We start from the raw sequence: 17148 nt of genomic DNA on the forward strand, positions 1-17148 counted from the left end.
TGAGATGTGGGTTCAATACCTGGATGGGGAAGATACACTGGAGAAGGAGATGGCAACCCACTCCAGCATTCTTGGCTGGAAAATCCCACAGAGGAGCCTGGCAGGCTGCAGTCGATGGGGTAGCAAGAAGAGTCAGACACGACTACAGACGAGAGCATCGTTGATTTACACTGTTAGTTTCAAGTCTACAGCATGGTGATTCAGTTATATGTATATCTGTTCTTTTTCCCGTCGGGTTTTGATTGCTGTGGTTTTGTTTTAAAAATCGTGATTGGGTATTGACTTTTATCCAGTGCTTTTATTCCAGTCACTGAACCTAATGTTTTCTTTCTTCTCTGTTACTATGGTGAATATGCAAACCTCTCTTTCCTGGATTCCTGAGATGATCCCAACTTGATCATGAGATTACACCTTTAAGACACTGATAAATTTGGTTTGCTCTTTTTTAAGGATTCTTGCTTCTCTGTTCATGATTTTCTTTTCTTGTACTGGCCATGTGTGGTTTTTAGAGTATTTCTGTTTTCTAGAAGTATTTGTGTGAGGTTGAATTGTCTTTTCCTTGAAAGTTCAGTAGGACATGCCTGCAAAAATACTTATATTTGGTCTTTATGGGAAAATTAAGCAATGGTTCTTTGATAGTAATAGGAATATTCAGAGTTTCTCTGTTTCCTTTTAAACTTTTTAAGTGGAAGAATTCAATTTAATAGAAAAAAGAATTCCCATGTGCCTGTTACTTCAGGTTACTAATAATTTTGTCTCTTCCCCCACTCTGTTTTTTCTGCTGGAGTTTTAAAAGTAAATCCCAGGCTTCTTGTTTCACTAGAAATGCTTAAATATGTATCTCTTAGGATTTATTTCAATAACTATTCTGTTGTCGTACCCAACAAAATTAATGATTTTCTTAATATCCATTAATCAGTATTTGTGTTATCTTGATTCTCTTCTTAAAATGTATTTCCACAGTTGGGTTTGAATCAGGTATTCAAACGAGGTATTGTTGAATCTCTTGAGAACTTCTACCATTGACTTGTTGGAGATGCAGGGATATGTATAATTTCTTTTTGATTGAGGTTTATTGAGTGCTTAACAGGAATTCATTAGTTTTGTCACTTTTCCGTTTTTTCTTGGTATAAAATTGATTAGTAATGCCACTTTTTCTTTTTATTGTCTTTTCTCCTTAACTTTCCCAGAAGTTTATCTTTTATTACTCTCTTTGAAGAACTAACTTCTGGTTTTGTTAGTAACCTCTCCATTTTTCTTTTTTGTTGCATTGCTTTTTTATTTGATCATCTTTTTCTTACTATTTTTTTCAAATATCTTAGATATTTGTTGATTTCTAGCTGTATTTCCTTTAAGTTTTGAAATGTATTCTTATCATTATTCAACCAGGGATTGAACCCAGTGAAAACCTGGAGTCCTAACCACTGGGCTGCCAGGGAATTCCCCATGTGTATATTTTAAATTTCTAAATAGGTAGAGATTATTTTTTCTTAAACACTAAACATATGCTGACGGTGGAATGTTTCCTTGTGTACTCCAGGGGGTCAGTAGAATGCAAAGCTGCTTAAAAGTTTGTATGATTCCAGTGTTGTGAATTATGTAAATAGAAGGAAATGAAAGAAATATATAATTAAGCAGTTGTCTTGAGTAGTGATGTCAGGTAAATTTTATTTGAAACCTTATTTATATTCCAAAACTAATCATGAGATACTTTATTTTTATGATGGAGGGGCACATGATTTTTCAGAAGGAAAGAGAATAATTCTGTACTCTAAATCACATCCTGAGATCCTGAGGTACAATTCAGTTCAACTAAAATATCACCCTTTGAGGAGTTGGTATGTAAGTAAGTAACTCATGTCATTCCCAGAGCTACAGTCTGGGTGCATAGGTGGGGTGAGGGGTGGGGGCGGGGGGAAAGATGGCAGGAGAGGAGGAAGAGAAAGAGACACACATGTGATTTCAGTGCCATGACAGAATGCAAAAGAACAGGAAGTTCACATAGAAGAAGAATTGTACTTAAGAACTGAGGGTAATTAGACCAAGAAGATCATTATTAAAGTGGTATCTTGTCTTTGGATGAATTATCTTTAATAGGATTATCAGTTGTAGATTGAACTATATTTACTTTTTAAATACCCAGTAGGGCCTTTTTTGTTTAAAATTAATTACTTTTGGCTGCGCTGGTTTTTCCTTCCTGCGAGCAGTCTTTCTCTGGCTGTGGTGCTGGAGCTCCTCATTGCAGTGGCCTCTCTCGTTGCTGAGCAGAGGCTCTAGGACACATGGGATCACTAGTTGTGGCACTTGGGCTCCTAGTTGTAGCTGGAATTCGTGTCCCCTGCACTGACAGGCAGATTCTTACCCGCTGGACCACCAAGGAAGTTCAGCAGTGTCCTTTTAATGTTAAAACTACTTGGAGAATTAAAACTCAACATCTCAGTCCTTCTATTTACATAACACTGGATGGAGGAGCCTGGTGGGCTGCAGTCCATGGGGTCGCTAAGAGACACGACTGAGCGACTTCACTTTCACCTTTCACTTTCATACATTGGAGAAGGAAATGGCAATCCACTCCAGTGTTCTTGCCTGAAGAATCCCAGGGACGGCGGAGCCTGGTGGGCTGCCATCTGTGGGGTAGCACAGAGTCAGACACGACTGAAGTGACATAGCAGCAGCAGCAATCATGTATACTTTTAAGCATATACTTATAAGTATATGCTTTAAGCATACTTTCATTCTACTGTCCCCCTGGAGTACACAAGGAAACATGCCACCATCAGCATATAATGAATTAATACTGTCAACAACCAGGGACAGTTTTGCACTTCCAAGGCACATTTGGTGATATCTGGAGACATTTTTTATTGTCACAAATTGGTTAGAGGTACTACTAGCATTAAAAGGAGAGACCAGGGATTTGCTGAGTATAGTGCACAGGACAATTTTTCCTTCCTCCCAAGCAGAATTATCTAGCCTAGAATGTTCAATAGTGCCAAGACAAGGAACCCTAGGTTAATCTATAGTCTTCGCATCTTCTTTTTGGCACGGGGGTAGGGCAGAGATGGAGTGGTGATGGTTCGTAGGTTAGTGAAGGAACTAGACGCATGGTTTCATATCTTACTCAGCTAGATTTTGGTTAAGGAGAACTATTCTGTGGTTTGAAGTCAGGTGAACACAACTTCATTCAGCTTTGTGGCAGGCGCTGTGTGATAGCAGTTAGAGGTAAGCAGCTCCTCTCTTTCTGGAGCTTACCCTGAGTGGTCTACAAAGAGCAGGTCTTTTTCTTTATATCAGTTGTCTTTTTTATAATTATTATATTTTTAATCTTTTGTTTCATTCTGAATTAAGTTTGTGTATAGATTCTGGATTTAGTCTGTGTATAGATTAGTTATTTTAACCCCTTGTAAGAAATTCTGGAATAGTAAACAATTTTAATTGTATATCTTTTTCATGACTGTCAATACAAACTTTCAGCAACTTGTAATGTATATCACACTAATATGTATTCTTCTTTGGTTTTATTTTAGGTACAGTTTATAAATGTTTAAACTTGTTGGCATGATAGTACTCTTTTATATATATTTTCTATGTGCACACACACACAAACATGTAAAATAAAACTTTAGTGTAACATGAAAAACTAATACAAACAGTATTCCATGGGGTGAGGTTTAGAGATGATATTTAATGCTGATCAAGAACAAGTATAGAGAAATCTGTAATTTTGACTGTCATACTTTAACCTTTATCTTTCCTCTTTGTTTTTAGATTTTGGCTCTCTGTTTGACTTGGAGCACGACTTACCAGATGAATTAATCAACTCTACAGAATTGGGACTAACCAATGGTGGTGATATTAGTCAGCTTCAGACAAGTCTTGGCATAGTACAAGATGCAGCCTCTAAACATAAACAGCTGTCAGAATTGCTACGGTCTGGTAGTTCCCCTAACCTCAATATGGGGGTTGGTGGCCCAGGCCAAGGCATGGCCAGCCAAGCCCAACAGAACAGTCCTGGATTAGGTTTGATAAATAGCATGGTCAAAAGCCCAATGGCCCAGGCAGGCTTGACTTCTCCCAACATGGGGATGGGCACTAGTGGGCCAAATCAGGGCCCCACGCCGTCTGCAACAGGTGTGATGAGCAGTCCCGTCAGTCAGCCTGCCATGGGAATGAACACGGGGATGAACGCTGGCATGAGTCCCGGCATGCTGACTGCCGGCAATGGACAAGGGATGATGCCTAATCAAGTCATGAACGGTTCAATTGGAGCAGGCCGGGGGCGACCGAATATGCAGTACCCGAACCCAGGCATGGGAAGTGCTGGCAACTTAATGACTGAGCCGCTGCAGCAAGGCTCTCCCCAGATGGGGGGACAGACGGGACTGAGAGGCCCCCAGCCTCTCAAGGTGAGTGCAGTTTCGGTTTGTGTGCCCTGTCAGTGTATTTCTGAGTGTTCCAGGGGTGGAGGAGGAGGGCCTGAGGTCATTTATTCTTTACTGTTCATGTTTACTCTTCTTAGATTATGTAGCATCTCCCACATATTATATGCCAGGGATCTATTGTCACAAATTTTATACTGCTCTTACATTAAATGTAAGTGATAAATTTATTTTAACAACTTTGAGTACCTTCACAGTTTGTTTCAAATGATTGCCAGCTAATTCCTGTTCCCTGTGACACAAGTATTAGAATATTTTCATCTCATTTTAGCCTTCATAGCCTCCCTTAAAACACAGTTTTGAGAGAGCTGGCATTATACTATCTTCAGATAGATTTCATTTGTTCCCATTGCTTGGAATGTCCCTGGTTTTTAAGAGATGTGTTATTTTTTTTCCTTATTGGTTGATGGATATTAAGATGCGTTTTTGTTTAGTCACTTAAGTTGTGTCCCACTCTTGTGACCCATGGAGTCCAACCTGCCAGGCTCCTCTGTGCATGGGATTTTCTAGGCAAGAAAATGGGAGTGGGTTGCCATTTCCTTCTCCAGGAGATCTTTCCAACCCAAGGATCTAACCCACGTCTCTTGCGTTGCAGGCAGGTTCTTTACCACTGACCACCTGGGAAACCCTAAGATGCCATTAAGCCCCAACCAACGTCCCAGGTGTTCTAATTAACCTGATCTTGGCTGTTATTTGAAAGACTTTTCTCTTTTAAAAAGCCTACTTTCTTAGCCTTATCAAGTAGAGAATGTTAAATACATTTTAAAATACATTTAAATATGTACTCTGTGTAATTAAAATTTTATCAGTGTATATTTGATGTTTATTCCTCCATATTTTTCCTGCACATTTCATTCCTTTTTCTTGAAATGGCATCACACTACAGTTGCCGGTCTCTGACATGTAATTATTCCTAAGTTCTTGTTGAATGAAAGAGATGGCTTCACTTGTAAGGTGATATTAGAGGTGGGAGAGATTTTCACATTGAGTTAGGAGCAAGCATGCTCTGTAAGAGGAGTAATTTGAGCAACATTAGGACTTGTGTATTCCTGAGAATCATGATGGTGAGGGTTCTAGAGTGAAAGTAAAACGTGGATGAATTGGGAGCGGGAACCCTGAGGGCACGCAGATAAATGAAAGCCCTTAAATATATGTGTGTGGGGGGGTGTGTGTGTGTGTATATATTTTATAGCTACAGGGTAAAAAATACAGACAACTTAGGAAAGGGTTCTGTTTGGGGTTAGCTGCCTACTCGAGGCTCTCCCTTTCCGGCACTGTCATGTTGTGTGTTGGTGTGGCTTACTTAAAATATTTGGAATGAGAAAGAACAAGAAGGTAGAGTATTAAGTACCTCTTCTGGATTCTGGGGATATGCCTGTTAGGAGTCCCTGCCCTCCTGATGTTTGTATGGGGCAGGGATGGTACACCTTACGCCTTCACTGACCCAGCAAATATTTACTGAGTTGTGGCTTTGATGCTGAAGCTAGAGCAGTGGATAAACTCAACTTCAGGGAACTTACTTTCTAGGCTACACATAAGATGTAAATTAATAGTATTCCAGGTAGTGCTGTGAAGAAAAATAAGAAAAGGTTCATTAGGAGAATGCCTAGGTTGAGAGTGGATCACTGTTGTATTTATAATCTGAATCACACATTTCTACATCAGCATTGTTTCAGGTTGGATATATAGCGAGTAAATTAATCAGACAATAAAATCCTTGGCTCTGTGGAGCCTATATTTGCATGGGGAGGGGTAATTCAAATATAAAGATTCTATTACTAAAATATTTGTTTTAAGTGAATACCACCTATATGAGTACTGAACCCATAAAGTTTAAAAGTAAGAGTATTAAGTATAAGGCAGAGAGGAAGAATCCATGCTGAGAGAGAAAAAGACAAGTCTTTATGCCAAATCCTGATGGATTTTAAAGGAGACTCTTTCTCCAAATTTGCAATCTTGATGGGTGTGGTTTTAGGTGTGCTGTATCAATTTGAAAAATAGTCCCTATGGGGAGGTGAGGCCCCTGAATTAAGTGTAAGAGTCATAGGAATGAGTATGGAAAATGTTTAGGATTAGATGTCTTTTCGCTTCTGAAAGATCCCTAGTCTTCCTTGTTTATCATTGTACATACCACCCTGCCACCGCCTCTCCCACCCACCACCAATTGACACAGTGCTTGGGGAATGACTGGATATAGATGTATTTATCAAATCCATTAGGTAGACCAGGTCAGGATGTAGTTTAATTTTGTTTTTATTATTTGGGGATTCATGGAGTGTGTGCATTACTGTTGATGCATGCAAGTCTTATTAAGGGATTTTGTTTCTTAAATATTCCTGAACTGTTCACGTTGTTGTGTTCTGGGCGCTGGTTTTTGTTTGTCATGTGTGTTACCATCGTGTGTTTTATGTGTTCCTGTGTTCCCTAAGTTTCTGTTTTTAATGCATCGGACGCTAAGAAACAACCTGTAGAGTCAGATTTATTTTTAAAGAAAGATAAAATACTCCCCTGCGGTCCTCTGGTTTTAGTTGCCTGGAACTGACTGTGGCTTCCTGGTCCTCTGCCTTTTCAGTTGAGGTGGAGATCTGTATCACTGTGGTCCAGGTAGGTGGTACGTAGTTGGACATCTGGATCACATTAGCTGTAGGGAAGGGAACAAGATGAGATAACTCACTACAGTGTAGCAGAAATTAAGTACAGTATATTCCCTTCCTGTTATACTTAGTGAGAGAGTAGAGGGGGTTGAATAAATAGAAACGATAGGGGTGAGGGGGTTGGTTGTGTTTATTTTCTAACACAAAACTCTGAGGGAGATGGCACACAGAAAGCCTGAGGGCCTTTGTTGGTCACGGTGACCACAAGTGTTAGGAATGAATTATCGCCATCTGACCAGCAGTTGGTGCAGTCTGTATATTTGAGACCAGGGTCTGCTAGAGTGAACTTGGAATTTCCAGGTTATGCATTGTGATTGAGGAAACAAGCAGTGTCAGAAATTGTTGAAACTTGGTGAGAGCAATCAAGGTGATGTCTGTGTGAACAAATGTGTGAAGGACCGAACTCTACGAGGATGTACTTGATAAAGACATTATGCATCTAAACAAGAGACGTGAAGGCATCTTACTAGTGCCAGGGTTTTGTTTATATAAATTGTGGACTCTTAAATGGCTTTCGTTTTACATCTACCGTGGATTTCCATGCTAATAAGAAACACAAGTGAAATCCAACTCCCCCAAGTGTAGGCGAGCACACTGTTGGAACTGTTAGTGTAAATATCAGTACTTTAAAAGCAACATGTAGCAGCAGTGCTCCCAGCCCCATTTGGAACTACCAGAAGAAACTGAAACTTTTCACGTAAGCCTGTTTTTGTATTTGGTTATCCCTACATTTTCACTGGTCAGATTCACATAGGAAATTCCAGTTATCGGAGACCAAATACGTTTTTACTCTGGCTGCATCCCACTGAGGCTGCCTGTTTTTTTATGCTTTCACCGGAACGATGCCACTTCCTCAGTCTCATTCCCTATTATCATCCCTGCCTCTTTGTGAATTTAGTATTTTATTTCCTTTACAGGTTAGCATTCAGGAGCCAAAAAATAGGGAAGGAAGGTGTGCCACTCACTGCCTAGTTATAGGGAAAGGGAAAAGCTGAAGCAGATATTGGAGATTCAAGAAACATGATGCTCTCAGGTTTGCAAGTAAATGGGTAAGGGAGATAAGTAGTACTTCTGCCATGGAGAAGTAGTCAAGTTCTCATGAAGATAATGAAAGGTCTGGTATACCATCATTTTTTTCCCCCTTATGAGTAGAAAAAAGTGAGGACAGATGGCAAGAAAACCTGTTAGATGTAGTCTACAAAAGCTGCGTTCAGGGACTTGAATTAAGACAGTGACAGTGGGCACGGATGCATGGGACTGGGCGGCTAGAGGTAGAATTTGAAGGACCCTTTGATAGATTGGATCTGTCCAAGAAAGGTGAGAAATCTGGCATGACTCCTCTAGCATCCTTAGTTTGTATCCTGAGTGCTTGCAAGTAGGCAGTGATTGACTTACATGGGGGTCTTATGTGGAAGAATAGAGTTGTGAGTTGCATCATTGTTATCAATAAAACATTTGGCTTTTGAATAATTAATGCTGTGTTCTTTAAGCTACAGTATGATGGCTCCACACAGACTTACATAAAGACAGGGAAATACTTTTTTTTAAAGCCATGCTCTGCAGCATATGGGATCTTAGTTCTCCGACCAGGGATCCAACCTGTGTGCCCTGCAGTGGAGGTGCAGATTCCTAACCACTGGACTGCCAGGGAAGTCCCTGAACTTCCTTTTTAAAGTACATAGGGATTACGAATATACTCAGATTACTTTAAGAGCCAAGGAGGCAATTTAATAAAGCAGCTAGGTCTAAGATATCAAGAAATGCAGGCTTTAAAGTTTATGCGCTGTATCTAGGTAATTCAGATTCAAAAAAATTTTAAATCACTGTTCTACTGTGTCCCTAAATTTAAAAAAAGACATATCCCCCAAACTACCAGTTTTCTACCTTGTTTTTGGTATTTGTTTGTTTGTTTTTTTTAACCCAGCCACTCCACACAGCATTTGGGATCCTAGTTCCCTGACTTCAAACCCATGCCCCCTACACGGGAAGCACAGAGTCTTAACCACTGGACAATAAGGGAAGTCCCCTCCCCCACTCCTTTTTTTTTTTTTAATGCTGGAATAAGCATTCAAATGCTTTGGTATATCAAATTCTCTAATATATTTAAGGATTAGATGGTTTATTGAGTTGAATTGAATTTGTTAAGTTATAGTTTGCACGTTAAATGAAAGTTATTTAGTCATTGAAAGTGGAGATGAATGGCAAAACCTGCTTAGTAGGTATAGCTAAATGAAGACACATTTTTAGTAACATCTCATATTTACAGGCAATACCTCTAAATTCACTGTACCTCAGGCCCCTAGTCTTTTTATATATGGAGAATTTCTTTTAGAATTGTCTTTGTAAATTAGGAAGTGGAAAAGGAAGGGAAATAGTATGTCCTGTTAGTGTGGGGAATAAGATGTAATTTCTTTTCTGTTTCTTGTTCTTAGATGGGAATGATGAACAACCCTAATCCTTACGGTTCACCATACACTCAGAATTCTGGACAGCAGATGGGAGCCAGTGGCCTTGGTCTCCAGATTCCGACAAAGTCTGTACTACCAAATAGCTTATCTCCATTTGCAATGGACAAAAAGGCTGTTCCTGGTGGAGGAATGCCCAATATGGTGGGTAGTAATCTGTCTGCAGATTTGTTTTCCATCTGACACTTGAGCAAAAGAAATGCGTTTGGGACTTCCCTGGTGGTCCTGTGGTTAAGACTCTGTGCCTCCAGTGCAGGGGGCGGGGGTTCCATCCCTGGTTGGGGAACTAAGATCCCAAATGCCATGCATGCTTGGTGCAGCCAAAAGATTTTTTTTTTTTTTTAAAGAATTCTGTTAAACTTTTATGTTTTCTGTTCTGCTATAAAGCACAACACTAGGATTTAATGGGATGGTCCCTGTGATCAAGGAAGCTTATGCCTGCCTTCCATTTCACATGGTGTTTTTTTACTTGGGTATTGATCAGTAAAGCTGTTAGCCCAAACAGAAGCAAGTGGGGCTGCCACAATGAAAGTTTTGGGGTCCTGCCATATTCAACTCCTTGTATATGCAGTTCTTTCTATAGGATAGGAAAGTGGAACCTTTTTCCTCTTCGGTCAGTCATCTGGATATCTATTGATTTATATCTGGTACTGTTAGACAGAAGTAACTTCTCCCTCTCAAAGTTACACATTTTTAACAGTGACTGTTATGGAAAAATCTCCAACTCTTCTAACATTGCTGTTTTTCTAAAGTAAAACTATCTCTAGTTGTAAATGTGTCACATAGTCCATGTGTGTCTTCAAAAATTGTACTGTAGGAATTTTATTTCTTTTTCAGATATTTTAGGTTTTTTGCTTTATGTCCCATAGTCACTGAATGCCTGTATTTCAGATACTCTGCTAAGTACTGGAGACAAAAGATTAACACGTTTCTCTGTCTCCAGAAATGTTTACTTTTCTATAGGACAAGACGAATTTTGTCCAGAGTTTACAAAAACTAGTTTTTCACCCACCTGAAAGGCCCCTGCCAGGTCTTCTGAGAAGCTCTTCACTGTTTCAAAACCTAACTTGAACATGCCTTTCACAACAGATTCCTTTATTTTCCCCCTTGCATTGGACTTTACCATGTCCTCTTTGTTTTACTCTATGTTACACATACTTTGATTATATTACTTGTTAATATAGTAATAGTAATTTATTTTCTTGTTAAATTAAGCTTCTTGATGGTAGAGGCCATCGTTTATTTATCTTAGAATCCCCTGTGTTAAAAAATTGGGTCTGGCACCTAGTAGATGACATGTCGTTAAAGGTTTTCATTGAAAATCTCCAGGTCCGTATTTATTCAGGAGGTAGCACCCAGTGACCCCTAACATTGAATGTGTCTTTACTGTTGCACCCCTTAGGGCCAGCAGCAGGCCCCACAGGTCCAGCAGCCAGGCATGGTGGCTCCGGTGGCCCAGGGGATGGGTTCTGGGGCACATACAGCTGATCCGGAGAAGCGCAAGCTCATCCAGCAGCAGCTTGTCCTCCTCCTGCACGCTCACAAGTGCCAGCGCCGGGAGCAGGCCAACGGGGAGGTGAGGCAGTGCAACCTTCCCCACTGTCGAACCATGAAGAACGTCCTAAACCACATGACACACTGCCAGTCGGGCAAGTCCTGCCAAGGTGAGTGGGCTCAGAGGTTTTTTGTGCTCCGCAGTCAATATTTATTTATAGTCAGAGCTGATCACATTTTCTCTCCCCTGAGACTCCTTACTGATAATGCCTTACTCTATGTTATGATCAAATTCAGTATCATTTTGTGCTTATCTAGAGATATGGTAGTAGAGGAAGTTTTAGAGACTTCTCTTTTGCAAGGGACTTTTATTTGCCCCAGCATAGCTTTAAATATTGAGAGTTTGCTGTCATGTAGGCAAATACTAAAAAGAATGTTACCCAACTTAATATAATTATAGAGCCATTAGGAATCTGTATTTTTATTGAAGCATAGTAGCTTCACGATGTTGTGTTTGTTTCTGCTGTACAGCAAAGTGAATGTTATACATATTCATATATCCATTCTCTTTTTGATTCTTTTCGCATGTAAGTCATTAGAAAGTATTGAGTAAAGTTTCCTGTGCTATACAATAGATTCTTACTAGTTATCCGTTTTATAGAGTATAGTAGTATATATATGTCCTTCCCTATCTCCCAATTTTTCCACCTCCCCTGCCCAGTAACTAGAAGTTTTTTTTTACATCTCTGACTCTCTTTCTGTTTTGTAAATAAATTCATTTGTACCCTTTTTTGGGGGGAAGGTTGCACTGGGTCTTTATTGCTGCATGCAGGCCGCAGGGGCTACTCCCTGTGGTGGCTTCTCTTGTTGCGGAGCACAGGCTCTAGGAACTCAGGCTTCAGTGGTTGCGGCTCTCGGGGCCTAGAGCTCGAGGGTTCAGAAGTTGTGGCACACAGGCTTAGTTGCTCTGTGGCGTGTGGAATCTTCCTGGACCAGAGTACTCTTGCATTGGCAGGCAGATTCCTATCCACTGAGCCACCAGGGAAGCCCTGTACCACCACCACCCCCTTTTATTTTTTTAAGAGAAATCTGTATTTTAAAGATTTTTCTCACACAGTGTTGTGGTCAAAAATAGAGGCTCTGGAAATCAGACTGCTTGAGTTTGAATCCCACTTGGGGTGCTCTGTGACTTTGTTCAAATCACTTAACCAGTTTTTGCCTATTTTCTCAACTGTAAAATTTGAGGATTAATAACTACCCTTTAGGGGGTGTTAGGAAGATGCATTAATAACATTTGTAGCACTCATTATATGGTTGATAAGTTAGCTAATAATAATGTAAAAAATCACTTTTCTTATCAGTGGCACACTGTGCATCTTCTCGACAAATCATTTCCCACTGGAAGAATTGTACAAGGCATGATTGTCCTGTGTGTCTCCCCCTGAAAAACGCTGGAGATAAGAGAAATCAACAGTGTAAGTGATGAAATCTTTTGAAACTTTTATATCAAAGTATTCTTAGACTCTTCCCCGGTGCAATTTGGTGAGATTTAACATACTTCTTGATTATATGAAGTTCCTGTGACTGCCAGTGCTGTCATACTAGATTATTTCCACTTACCACAAACTTCATAATAATAAGGTTAGAACTGAAGTGTTTATTACTTAAAATAAGATCCAGAAAGATCATTGCTTTGACATTGGGCAGATTATTACTCTTCTCTACCTGTGATGTAAATATTTAGATAATTTGAAATTAATGTTAAAGAAAAGTTTGAGGTTATTTTTAGAAGCCTGGGGTTGATGAGCTTTTCTTAGAGAAAAAGTATCAAAAGTAGAAAGTGCAGCCACCAAGTCTCATTTAGGATTTAAAATTGAAAGGTGGCATTTAGGATTGAAAGATAAATTTGGAACTGCATATAGCATATTTTTAAAAGGAATGAAATTCCATAAATGAGTAAATAAATCATAGATATCCTAGTAGAGAATTAGGACTAGGAAATAGTTCACCAGGAGGAGGAAATACCCAAAAGTTCCCTATTAAATTAAGTAATGAAATAAAATACCATTTCTCTCCTGTCACGCTGTCATGCATTCTTCATGGGAACATTGATAACAGCTTGTGGGAAGGCTTTTGGGTATTTTGGATCAAAAGTTTTTCATGCCAGTGATGCCCTTTGACCAATCAGTTCTATGCTTAGAAATTTAAGGAAATAATGGGAAACAAGATGCATGTATTTCATAATCACACAACAGTATTTTTGTGTTTAAAACTCAGACATGATAGTATTTCCTGTCTCAGCATCTTTAATGTTGTAATACTCTTTCTTCTGTTTTCCCTAGCAATTTTGACTGGAGCACCAGTTGGACTTGGCAGTACTAGCTCTCTAGGGGTGGGTCAACAGTCCACTCCCAGCCTAAGCACTGTCAGTCAGATTGATCCCAGCTCTATAGAAAGAGCCTATGCAGCCCTTGGACTGCCCTATCAAGTAAATCAGATGCCGACCCAGCCCCAGGTGCAAGCGAAGAATCAGCAGAACCAGCAGTCTGGGCAGTCTCCCCAAGGGATGCGGCCCATGAGCAACATGAGTAAGTCTGTGTCCTCCTCGTCATGGCAGAGTTGCAAGTTAGCTTCTTGGATTTCTTTTTTACCTTTCTGAGTCTTTTTTTTTTTTTTTTTTTTTTAATTTTGATCTCTTCTACTGTTTTTGGGGGGAGCATTGTGCTGGGTCTTCATTGCTGTACATAGATTTCCTTTAGTTGCAGCAAGCAGGGGCTACTCTTCGCTGTGGTGGGCAGCCTTCCTGCAGTGACTTCTCTTGTCACGAAGCACAGGCTCTAGGCTTGCGAGCTCAGTAGTTGTGGCGCAGGGGCTCAGTAACTGGTTGTCCCTACTTTTGAGACATCTCTAGTGTGGATGAGCAAGTAAGTGAACAAATAGACAAAACAGCAGGATCTCTACTGCATATTTCAGGTAGTAGAAATTCTGTAGCAGAGAGGGGAAAGAGGGAGCCACTCCTGGAACTCCGCATTAGAGCTTTTCTCTGTAAGGCCCCCATGACCCTGTTTAACCACATGCTTAATCTTCTGATTACTATTGGATTCACTTAATGTATAAAGATTTTGTTGGGGCTTAGAAAAAAATATATGTTCTCCTAAGGCTTAAGATTCTCCCTAGGGCTAAAAATATTACATGTTTTCTCCTTGATTATTAGGTGCTTTGAATTTTTCTTTTGTTCATTTTTTTTTTCTTTCTGACTTACTCTCTGCCAGTGCCAGTGGTGTTTTTATCCCTACATTTTTGTATCTCAAGTGAATGCTCACTCTTAGGGTCCTAAATACAAATCTGTGTAAAGGTATCTTTCTCAAGTTAGATTGAGCCATTACTTGCAATCAGTGCCAAAGATTAAATGAACCTGGATACTTTGGAGGGAATGTCTTTTTTCGTATGCCATCAGAAGGCAGTAAAATAAGCAAATCAGTAATAGTATAATCACTTTTTTCTTTACCTTAATACTGTTACCACCAGTGAAACAAATCTGTGTTAAGGATGTGTAGTTTTCTTAAAAATGAATATTTCATAGTGACAGATAAGCCACTACCAGCAACTGCATTTCAGAGCCTGCCTTGATGCTGTTAGGAGAGTTCTGCCTAACGATTTGGGAAGTGTGATGAAAGAAGACAATAGGATTTTTATTAGACACTGTTGAGAAATCCAGTCAATTATTTGCATTTTAGGGAGGAGTTTTGTTTTCTTATTTTTAACTAAATATCTTGAAGGATATATTAATAAAATTGTTAATCAAAAAATTTTAACCACATGAAAATCTGGTTTAGTATAAATATTGCCATTGATGGTTTTCTTTGTTTTAAAGAAGTAATATTCATTAAATCATTAATTTAAAAAGTGATAGGAATACATAGAGCTATTCAAGCCAGTTTGAAGGAGTAGTCAATTTAAAATGTGTAATGCAAATACTGTCTTTAATTCTCCTCCCTGGGGATCATCATCCTTAGCTTTCTTAGGTTCTTACATAGATGGTGCTTATGAAAACACGTGCATGTGTTAAGTTCGGTTCCCTAAACAATTTTAGTTCTAGTTTTTTGCTCCTTTTGACACCATTACTCTTATGTTTATCCATACATATGTGAGTATAACTGTAAGATGGAATAGCAAGTGGAAATCTAAGTTGGTGAAAATGTGTGTACATTTTTTTTTTCATTTGTTTAACGGTTACCAGATAGCTTTCCAAAGAGTGGATCAGTTTACACACCTATGAATTTTCAGAGAAATGCTGCTTTTCCCAAACCTTTCTCAACATTTTGTATTCTCAAACTTTAAGGGAATTCATAGGAATTCCCTGATGGTCTAATGATTAGGACTCCATGCTTCCACTGCAGGGGGCACAGGTTCAACCCCTGGTTCAGGGAACTAAGGTCCCCACAAGCCCAGTGGCCCCCAAAAAAAAAGTTTGTGGAATTTCATACGTGAAAAAAAATTATATGTTTTTCATGTATATTTTTTAAGCCATTGTATTTCTTTTTTTATGTAAATTGTTCTTTTCTTCTTCATGTTTTTCTTACTATGCTATAAAGGAACTTTGTGTAGTAGCCTTTATATATGTGTTGCTGATTATATTGCAAATAATTATCATATATAATATTAGCATTTTCCCCCCCAGATTTGTCATCTGTCTCTTGATTTGGTTTATGGTGATTATTTTACTTGTTACTAATTACTGTTACATTTCTAAATATCCTTAAAACTTCTGTTTTGGGTCTTTTGAATGGACAAAAAATTCTTGTAATGTTTTATTCTAGTACTTTCATAGTTTTTCCTCTTCCTTTCTTTTTATCCTTAATTTTTGTTGTTTTTGTTATCATTTTTTGGTATTTAAAATACCGTCTCTTGCTTTTTGTTTTGATGTAGGTGCTAGTCCTATGGGAGTAAATGGAGGTGTAGGGGTTCAACCGTCGAATCTTCTTTCTGACTCGATGTTGCATTCAGCCATAAATTCTCAAAAGTAAGTTTTAATCTTGGCTTGTGCCCTTTGTCAGATTTCAGACTCTTGTTAGAGCTCCTTATTTGAGCTTTTTAAGTTTACTTGATTTGACAATATCCTTGGTGAATGATGACAAATTATGTGTTTTCTTTAGGCTCTGTATAACCTCTTTAGAAATTATATCAAGTATTTGGGGTAACTGACACCTGTACAAATACAGTAGGAAGTTAACAAATGCAGCTGCTTAAAAAGCGAGTTTGCTTTATCCCAATGCTAGCAGTTAGTCCATCGCCCAGTGGATTCTTGGGTAAGCTGTGTCAAAATGACAGCTCAGTCTTGTAACACAAGACTCAGTCTTTTAAACACAAGGTTATCAGCCACCCCTCTACACAGTGAAATGTTGTGTGTTTTAATTGTTTCCCCTCACAAGTACAAATACATATATACCATTTCCCCCAGATTTATGTGTAAATAGACTTGTCATAGTGTATTGGCCCTATTGCAGTCATCACTGTTAGCTCTACTTAAATTGAGAGCCTCTTTTTCCTACTACCCTTCTTTGCTAAAACTGTTTCACTCCTTCTTAAAGCCCAATGATGAGTGACAATGGCAGTGTGGCCTCTCTGGGTCCTATGCCAACAGCAGCTCAACCATCCAGTACTGGAATTCGGAAGCAATGGCATGAAGATATTACTCAGGATCTTCGAAATCATCTTGTCCACAAACTGTAAGCTTGTTGGCATGTCTTATTCATAAGGAGTTATAAGGTCAATCTGCCAGGCACTTAAACATGAGAAATTACTGATTTTTCTATAGCCTGGTTGCTACTGATACTTCTCCTGTGGCTTTCCTGCTTCTATTCTCTGCTTCTCAACTTTTTCTCCATTATTTCTTAGGTGTCTTTTAGCTTTTAACCATGTGTGAGGATTCTGTCTAGTGACAATAATCAATATATATTAAAGATTATTCATTTTATTAATCATTTCCTTTACAAAGTTAATATTTTAAAAGAAAAACTAGGTTTTAACTGAGATCATTAGAATAGTAGTGGCAACACAGCCTTCTGTTATCCTTGGTAAAATTTTTATTATCTT

At 39.0% G+C, this 17148-nt stretch overlaps 1 protein-coding gene across 1 annotated transcript in view; it reads left to right on the top strand.

Moving 5' to 3' along the window:
- Positions 1 to 17148, top strand: part of EP300 (E1A binding protein p300) — a 64188-nt gene that overhangs the window by 15643 nt on the left and 31397 nt on the right. The window contains exons 2-8 of the mRNA XM_024992796.2: positions 3769 to 4406; positions 9526 to 9702; positions 10961 to 11222; positions 12414 to 12527; positions 13395 to 13640; positions 15982 to 16075; positions 16644 to 16781. Coding sequence (XP_024848564.1) covers positions 3769 to 4406; positions 9526 to 9702; positions 10961 to 11222; positions 12414 to 12527; positions 13395 to 13640; positions 15982 to 16075; positions 16644 to 16781 — 1669 coding nt within the window. The remainder of the gene's footprint in view (positions 1 to 3768; positions 4407 to 9525; positions 9703 to 10960; positions 11223 to 12413; positions 12528 to 13394; positions 13641 to 15981; positions 16076 to 16643; positions 16782 to 17148) is intronic.

Source organism: Bos taurus, chromosome 5 (assembly GCF_002263795.3).
Source record: "Bos taurus isolate L1 Dominette 01449 registration number 42190680 breed Hereford chromosome 5, ARS-UCD2.0, whole genome shotgun sequence".
Lineage (NCBI taxonomy): Eukaryota > Metazoa > Chordata > Mammalia > Artiodactyla > Bovidae > Bos > Bos taurus.